General features: G+C 42.4%; 1 protein-coding gene across 1 annotated transcript; it reads right to left on the reverse strand.

The window, feature by feature from the left end:
• Positions 1–321: 321 nt before the first annotated feature.
• On the reverse strand, positions 322–7,873 carry LOC121482109 (glutathione S-transferase kappa 1-like). Its single transcript, XM_041739949.1, has 2 exons — positions 7,805–7,873; positions 322–987 (listed from the first exon to the last, which is right to left on the reverse strand). Exons 1-2 carry the CDS (start codon positions 7,871–7,873, stop codon positions 322–324), a joined length of 735 nt encoding a protein of 244 aa, XP_041595883.1.
• Between the last annotated feature and the right edge of the window lie 1,707 nt (positions 7,874–9,580).

The raw sequence follows: 9,580 nt of genomic DNA on the forward strand, positions 1-9,580 counted from the left end.
TACTATATGTTGGCAAATTGAACTCCAATAAAAAATATACCAAAAAATTAAGATATATGTCCCGATAGCTAAAACAAAAGGATGCATCTGTACATGAATAGAGGGGGAAAGGTTGGTTTTTTTTTCCCCAGAAATATTATGTTTATTCTGAGGGAGAGCAGAGTTTGGGGCACCAGGAAGCCCCCTACATGGCATCTCTCAGGGCCACAGAGGATCCTCTATCAGACAGAGAAATCAGGCCCCAAGAGATGTGTCACACAGTGGAAGAAGGGTAAGCAGATGGTCTGCTTTTTCATCCCTATAGGCTTCCCCTGGCTATACTTAAAGTTTGGGGTTTATGGCTGCAGGCCCAGGGCCCATCCACTTCTCTCCCAGCAACTCCATCCTATCAGAGCCAAATAGCATGTGGGTTTGGCCATCCAGTTGGGCCACAGTGACTGGCAGTCCAAAGGCCCTATATTTGCCGGCTGCCTCAGTGTTCTCCTTGAGCTCGTTTTTCACCTTTGGTGTTACGATCTTTTCCAGAAGTCCCTGGGCTTGTTCTGTAGACATGCCGGCCTTCTCTGCAGCGGCTAAGATGCTCTGAGGTTCTGTGATGTCTTCATCCCGTGACCAGACACGCATCCATAGTTCCCTGGACACTTCCTCCAGCATCTCTGGGTGTTTCATGGTCACGGCAGTGAGGAATCTCATGGCTGATAAACTTCCTTTATCAAGGATCACAAAGAAGAAATCCTTGGGGAACTGCATGGGAACCTGGACATGCTGTCCTCGGAGTCTAATGTCATTTTTCAGGTATTGGGCTTTGCGGGGAAGCAGAGCTGGCAGCTGCTTTCTGCTGTCTTTCATGATCCCTGCAATGAGGCTGGGGCGCAACTGCAGGCTGATGTTCCAGATGTTCTTATACCGGCACAGGACCTCGAAGCCCAGCCAGGATAGGGGGGACAGTACATCGTAGAAGAGCTCCAGGGTAGGCGGCAGGGGCCCCTGCTACAGTGGCACTGGGTTCGTTGCCACAGGGTGCAGCCAGGAAAAGGGTTTTAGAAAAAAGGTTGCAGGAGAACATGGCTTAAACACACTTCTGTATGAAAATACAAGTATAAATTTATATTTACTCCTTTATTTCATTCTGTATCATTAATAATGATGGTAAGGGTAGTCTGTAGTTGTAATAATTATAGCAAATTCTTACACAGTGCTTACTGTGTACCCGGCTCGGTTCTAAAGGCTTTACCTGAACTTCTTCATGCACATGTCTTGGTACACAGTTATTATTATTATTGTTGTTGCTCAGGTGGACTTGCTCAGGAGCCCGTGTTCTTAAGCACTACACCATGCACCTCCAGCAAGGCTCCTGCATGAATGCTCTCTAGAGCCATCTCCTCCCTTCCCTGATAGGACAAATGAGCAGCCAGCTGTGAGCTTATGGTAAGTGTGTGTCTCCTAAGCTTCTCAGTTCTCCAATCCCCTCTGCAGTCCGTTATGAGTAGACATAGCATTCCCACAGAGTCTCAGCTTGTAGCCGTGGTTTAAGAAATGCTCAGTTTATGGCTCGCTCCTCCCTTAGATTCCCTAACAGAAGTAAATCATCCTAATAGATATGAGAAAAAAAAAAGGTGCAGATAAATGGGCATATGGTCTAAAAGAGTCAGTGTACAGAGAAACCCCTGCCAGCTAGGGAACATCAGTGATTTTCTCTTCATTTGCCATCATTCCTGTTCAACCCAGCAGGAAGGCAAAGCAGCACATTAATATTTGCAGTAGGACTCAGAAGTAAAAAAAAAAAATGACTTTTGAGTCTTCTATGTGATAAGTCTTTGATTTCTTCAGAAAGGTGGTAGCAGAGTAATTCACAAGCAGTGGAGAATAAGTCTTTTTAGTATTGCCTTCCCTTGATTTATACACTCTGATACCAAAGGGTATCAGGATATATTTTTTGGATATAACCAAAAAAAGAATTGCAGCCATCTCCTGACCAAACCTTCCACTTACTGTTACTTAACCTCAGCTAGGGAATTTTTAGTGTGGGAAGAAAATCACAGTTAGCAATTGTTGATGGCAAATAGCCGGCCTTACGGTGGAAAGTCAATAGATCCAAAGTGAAATTTAAATGGAATTTAGAATTTGGTGTAGGCCTGAGGCTAACTATGTAGGGATTCCTGTGCTCTCAGCCCATTGTCAGACAGTAAGTAAAGCCTTGTGCCTTGTGGGGTCAGACAGACCAAAGTGTGAGATGGGTCTCTACCACATGATTTCCTGGTAGTGTTGCCTTGAGCCAAATTTTTTTAACATCTCAGTTCCTGTATCTAAGAAAGGGAAATAATTGGCTACCTAGTTCATAGATTTCTAAAGGAATTGAATACAGTGATGCAAAAAACATTACAAGTCAGTACCAAGCAGTTGTTCCCCAAATGTCATTGAATATTACTATTATCATTATTTTATAGCCCATTGTAGAATTAACTATCACATCTCTGTAGATTTATTTTTTTTAATTATCAAAGTGCTTATTGAATATGTTCTTTCACCAGTATCTTAGTTTACATTTCTGAAATATTTTAGAATTGAGTACTGGTGTCCAAGCAAGGATGCTGCAAAGTGAGAGTGTCGACTCTCAGTTGCTACGAAATCATGATTAGTGTAGAAGAACTGACTTTGCCTCTCTATAAAGAACAAAGGAGCCTGCATATTTTAGTTGGATAAATAGTTTATCCAAAATTACAACTTTGAAATTAGCTGTATATATGTCCTGCCACCAAATGTTTCTCAAGGGTCATCAAATAAAGAATAAAAGCATAAATAAAATAGCGCCTGATCTCCTCAGTCATTTTGCTCTTGGTCTTCTCATGGTGAAAAGTAAGCAAATATTCCTCACCGAAGACTCTAGTCCTTCCAACTCTAGTCCTTCCAACCATGCAGAGGCTTCCTAACAATTTTGTTTGTTGGGATAAAAATCTTTGGGCCGCCCGGGTGGCTCAGCAGTTTAATACCTGCCTTCAGTGCAGGGCATGAACCTGGGGACCCGGGATCAAGTCCTCACGTCAGGCTCCCTGCATGGAGCCTGCTTCTCCCTCTGCCTGTGTCTCTGCCTCCCTCCCTGTGTGTCTCTCATGAATAAATAAATAAAATCTTAAAAAAAAAAAAAAAGAACTTCAGATAGCCCAGGTGGCTCAGCAGTTTAGCTCCACCTTCAGCCAAGGGCCTGATCCTGGGGACCAAGGATTGAGTCCCAAGTCGGGCTCTCTGTGAGGAGCCTGCTTCTCCCTCTGCCTATGTCTCTGCCTCTCACTCTGTGTGTCTCTCATGAATTAATAAATACATAAAATATTTTAAAAAAAACTTCAACCAATGGCAGTCTGTGGTTTCCTATTTTTCTGCCTTAGGGATCTTTCAAAGAATTCTTCCTCCTACCTATTTGTTTTTAAGCTGCTAACCCCTTGGTGTAGGCTTTTTTCCTTTTTTTTTCTGACAAATGGGGACCCAGTAACTCCCCCTTTTCCATCTTATGCCTGCTTCTTTCCATTCAATCAGCAGAAGTGAAGCTTTGGAAAGCTGTGTGCATCCAGAATTCTCCTCTTGGCCTCTCTCCTTTCCCTTCAGCTAATGAAGATGTTAGCTTCATCAGGCTTGCCTAAAAATGGTGGGTTTTGGTATAGGATCCTTTCTTCTACGAAAATCTGGCAAGTGATTTAACATTTGCTGGGGCTTTGGGATACCTGATTCTCAGAACAAATTCCACCAAATAGTCACCGAATACAATGGCACTGTGTCCTCCACATACCTAGCATTTCCCTTGATTGTAACAAGTACTTCCTGGAGAGGACACAGAAAGTAAAAACAATGTCGCTCTACAGATGTAGAATTTAGGGATCAGAAGAATGGATGACTTTTCTTAAAATGGAAGAGGGAAAGGGTAGCTAGACCAGAACCTTCCAATTCAGCACTGTTATGTGGGATTGGGTTCAAAAGCTCTGCCTACTGCCAGGTAAAATTATCATCCTGTGCCCAGGCTCCAAAGTGTCTATTGCCATGCACTGCCTGGCTTCTCAATGGAAGCAGCTTCACTGTTGTCACCGAGAGAAAAAAAAAAATGTCTTTTTCAGCTTCAGATTAGAAGCAATTAACAATAGCAGATTAGGAGATCTAAAAGACTAGGTACCTCAAGGAGAGTTACTCATTAAGTAAAGAGTGATCAGAAAATTGAGATGCGCCACGATAGCCAGTTCCTTAGACTCAAGGTGAACAGAGAGGAAAATCATGCTAAGCTTCATCCGGAGTCATCTGCACTTCACCGCACCCTGCTGATGCAGAACGGCCAAGCCTTCCACACCCCTGACTGTTCCAAGACTCTCACGTGATTTCAGAGAGTCTCTGAGAGTTAGTTCCAGGTCTTCCTGAATATGTCCTTTTGGCTGCTGTATGGCATCTGACACTTATCTCTCCTTCCAGTAAAATAGTCACTTTCATCGATGTCACTCATGAAGGCTTTATAGCTACTTCCTACCAAAGGATGTGGCAGTAGACCATGCTGCTACCCCACCGAGGTCACCTGGCTGAGGACCAGTGCACAGCTGCTGCCTCCCACCACACAATACGTGAACACATACACACACTCACACACACACACACACACACAACCACATACCTTTGGTTGTCACAGTCACCATACCAAGAATGCTGCCCTGTGCTCGCTTCTTGTGTATATCTTAATTTTTGCATAAAACTGCCTTATTATCCTTAACCGTCTTCCTTCCAGAAGTTTGGACAAGGCTTTGTTTGGGTGGGAAGGGAGTGGCTAAGAAGGCCAATCTCTGTGACAGTTTTCTAAAATTCTCTGTATCCCGTAATCTGCATACCTTCGGCAGTGTGGGTCTTATTCATGCTTTTCCTTCTCTGGACATTTTCTTACTTATGTACTTCCCCTCGACCACCAACTAAAGACTGTAAGACAATTAATTGGGTTGTGCCCAGCAGTCACATCTATACCACTGTTTATCAGAGTTGGGAGCGAAATCCCACCTGAACTGAGCGAGTAAGAGCCTTTCCCTGGAAATATGAACCCATACCAAGAAGGTCCAGTCGAAGACTGAGCTGCTCACACGGAGCAGACATGGAAAATCCTGACTATAGAACACAACACTCTTCTGCCCTGGGAGTGAGCAGTGGAGAAGGCTGGTTTATAGACCGAGAGGAGCGTAAACGGTTAACAGACAGAAGCATCCAAGACACACAGAAAGAGAACCTGGAGACTTGTGAGTTCTGGTGCTTGTTTTGTGACTCTGGCTGCATTCTTGCACCATTCTTGGAACCAGAGTTCCAAGAGACACCCATAACCCAGAGGGAAATGTTTCATAAAATTAGATGAATATCCTTAAGCTACTATCAGTTTATTCAAATTCAGAAAATAAGCAGCACTTGAAAAATTCTTACAAAATTAAGTTAAGTATATGTTTCCATAGATAATAGATAAAAATATAAATGTATCGTGCATCTGTATCCATATACAGCAAAGAATTTTTAAGCCCTTGATGCTAAATATAAGTAATGAAAATGTTTAAATACTCTGTCCTTTAGGTTGTTATTAAGTTGTTTCTATTTGTCTGGTTCAAAATACCATTTATCTTTTTAATTTTCTTTAACTGAAGGATAAAATAGCTGTAAATGGAAGGAAAGTTGCTTTCTAGGAATCACTAATATACTCTCTCTGGTACTTGTTCTATTTCCTCCAAAGCATTTTTTTTTTTTTTTTAATAAATTAACTTTTATTGGTGTTCAATTTACCAACATACAGAAAAACACCTAGTGCTCATCCCGTCAAGTGTCCCCCTCAGTGCCCGTCACCCATTCCCCCCACCCCCCGTCCTCCTCCCCTTCCACCACCCCTCTCCTAACTCTGGGAAACGAACTAGGGGTGGTGCAAAGCATCTTTTATGTCAATCTTTGGCCTACTTAGATCACTTGCCGTTACCTGGTCTGAATTTAGAACCTTTCCTTCATACCTCACTTCTCACAGATACATGCTTGGAGGGCCTCATGGTCCCACGCTGCACTTATCTGGCCTGGTTTTCCAGCCTTGATAACTGTATCCCTTTTATCAGTGGATGCCACCCTCATTTCTTGACAGGGATAGTTTCTCTCTGTCTTTGAATGTCTCTCATGATCTACTTTCTCAGACCTGTGACTTCAGTTTGGAACTGTGACATTTGTGATGTCCTGAGCCTACACTGATCCATGTAAGTAACTGACTCTGTAATGAATAGTTACCAGTAGTGAGAGGGACAGGCATCCACCATAATGGGCCATCCTAAAGTGAGATAATTTTTCAATTTTGGGAAACCAATTCATTTGCAGTTTCAGAGTACAATTTTATATGTTTTAGTTTCTAGTTTGTGAGAGTTGAAGTCAAGATTTCTTTTTTTTTTTTAAGATTTTATTTATTTATTCATGAGAGAGAAACAGAGAGAGAAGCAGAGGCGAGAAGCAGACAGAGGGAGAAGCAGGCTCCTCACAGGGAGCCCAATGCGGGACTTGATCCTCAGACCCGGGGTCACTCCCTGAGCCAAAGGTAGACGCGCAACCACTGAGCCACCCAGGCATCCCAGAAGTCAAGATTTCTACCTCAAATAAAATAACCAATTATAAAAGTAACAATTTATATAGTGGGGGAAATTGTGAGCATGTGCCCTGGACCAAGTCAGCTACTTGTTCTGACACATAATTGAGGACATAGTAGTCTGTCCAACATTGGGAATAGATCACTCTATTAAGGTATACCAATGGCCCAAACAGTATATTTCTTAAGATTTTTTACTTTGACTCTAAGGAGATTTGTTACTTTACCTTTTAAATTTTCCAAAATTATTTATTTACTTATTTATAATCGAAGTATAGTTGGCACACAATGTTACATTAGTTTCAGGTGTACAGCATAGTGATTCGACAACTCTATATGTTATCCTATGGCCACCACAAGCGTAGCTTGTCCCCACATAATGGTTACAATATCATGGACTAATTTCCTATGCTATACTTTTCATCCTGTTGACCTACTCATTCCACTGCTAGAAGCCTGCACCTCTCACTCCCTTTCACCCATTTTGTTCATCCCCCATCCTTATCCCTCTGACAGCCATCAGTTTGTTCTCTGTATTTATAAATCTGTTTCTGCTTTTTGTTTGTTCTGATTTTTTTTTTTTTACTTTAAAACTTAAAGCACTTTTAAGGTGCAATTCCTCTGTACCATAAATTCCCACACCTGTGCAGCAGCCAATGGAAACAAAGCAACATCTGAGCTTCAGAAGCTCCAGGGAATTAGGGAAGCATAAAATCTCATTATTGTTTAGTCTGTTCTCTCTTCCTGACAGAAGGGCCCACCCCATGCTGCCCTTGTCTGCTCAAAGTGCTGTTCTGTGGTCACCTGTGGCTCCTTCCAGAGTATCCTTTGCATGTTCCTGTTTCTCATCTCCTCTCTGCCTGAGTCATCTTAGCACCATTTCTGTGTGTTCCTGGAAGTTTCTCAGTTTGCCTTAGGTGCATTCCTTGCTCCAGACCACCTATAGGCCCGCGCCCAAGGCTGATGGCTCCTGTTTGTTCCTTTTGACACAGGCAGAGGGAGAAGCAGGCTCCATGCCGGGAGCCCGACGTGGGACTCAATCCCAGGACTCCAGGATAGCGCCCTGGGCCAAAGGCAGGCGCTGAACCACTGAGCCACTGGGATCCCCCCTTTTGACTTTTTAACTTCCAGAACCAACTGTATCACTCCAGGAGGGCAATTCTGTGAAAGCTATATAGGGTCTCCACTAACCTTCCCGTATTTGTAAGTTTTTCCACCTTGAACAAGAGTCAGAGAAAAGCCATTTGATTTTCCAATCATGCTTCATGGAGTTTCAAGATATAACAAAAGTGCCTCAGAATAGAAGAGGACTCTGAACACACTAGCCTCAGAGCCCCTCATCTGTATCCACCAGAGAAATTCTTCTTTTTAAATTTGTTTTTATGTAGATCTCCTTGCAATGATTTGGGTGAAATGTATGAAATACTGTTAAAAAGTAAAATCCTTGCTCTAGGGGGAAAAGTTGGTTCTTTATAATATTAAGTTTAATATCTTTGTTTATGAGACCTCTTTAGATGCTGTAGGATGAAGTACTGCATGTGTAGGTAATTAGAGCACATAGGGGTTTCCTTTTCATTGATATACTTAGGAATATGGAAATCAGGAGAAGGAATATGGAAATCAGGAGAAGTAAGGAATATTTTCTTTTTACACCAAAAACTTCATGTTGTTTATAAATGCAGGGTGAGGCACATAATAACCTTCAGTCTACGTAGTCAAATTTCTGGTAAATGTCACGTTTCTCATTTGGATGTGAGGGAATACACAAAATAAACAGTATCCTTTGCTCGGCATAAAAGGTAAGTGAAAATAAAATTCAGGGTTAATTGCAACCATAGCCCACATGCAGAATTCACACAAAAATCAGGCTGCATTTTGTCTGAACAAAGGATTACTATAAATCCCCCCCAAAATATCTAATATTTGTAATTGGTGTAGGCTAAATGTCTTAAGAGTCGAATAATTACTTACCTTTTTTGCATTTTTCAATTTTATTTACTTCTGGCTCATTCTTTAATAATGATAAAACTCTGCCTTGTCCTCTTATACTGTCTTATGCTTGACTCTTTACAGACACTTGCCACCACATAATCCAGGGGCTGACAAGAAACAGCAGTAGTATCTGAGGTTTCTGTTTAAGTCTGGATCCTATAATTACAAATATATTCTATAAATTATTCGAATGTACATGATGTTTAAAAGTACATGTGCACTGTTACTAACTTGTAGCTACACATTTCCTTAAGTCGGAGGAGTCATTGGAAAGAATAGGGTCACAGAGCTGGGGCTGAATGAGCAGAGTGGGGAAAGTCCTGGCTTCGTTATTAACTGTGAGGCCTGAAATCCAACACAGGGGAGAATTTTTTCAAAGGTAAAATATACTATGTGATGATTAGACAGAGTCACATAGAGAGGCTGGTCACAAAATTGTTTCCTTAACCAATTTTTATAGATCTCTATTAGGTCCCAGCTCTTGTCCAGGGCACTGAGACTACAACACTGAATGCAGCAAACAGAAACACCTGCTTTGAGAGAGCTTATCCCGTGAGAGGGCAGAGCAGCCGCACACATGAGGTGAACAAGTGCTATGTTGTCAACTGGCTGGTGGGAAATGCTAAGGAGAAAACTGAAGCAAGGGAAGCAGATAGAAAGTGTTCGAAGGAATTGTGGCTTTAGCTTGTGTTGTCAGATAAAACCTTACTAATAAAGTGATGTTTATGGAAAGGCCTGAAGGAGGTGAGACAGTGAACCCTGTGGACATCTGTGGGAGGGACATGCAGGAAGAGAAAACACACAGCTCCTGAGGCAGAAGTGTGCCCGGAGGCTCCGAGTCCAGCTAGGAGGTCATGAGTGTGACTCACAATGTGTGCGAGGGAGCGCATCTATAGGGCCTTGCAGGTCCCTGGAGGGACTCTGGCATTTACTCTCAGGGCATAGGGAGCTATTGGCAGCAGGTGGGATGCTCTT

This window comes from Vulpes lagopus, chromosome 24 (genome assembly GCF_018345385.1).
Source record: "Vulpes lagopus strain Blue_001 chromosome 24, ASM1834538v1, whole genome shotgun sequence".
Classification (NCBI taxonomy): domain Eukaryota; kingdom Metazoa; phylum Chordata; class Mammalia; order Carnivora; family Canidae; genus Vulpes; species Vulpes lagopus.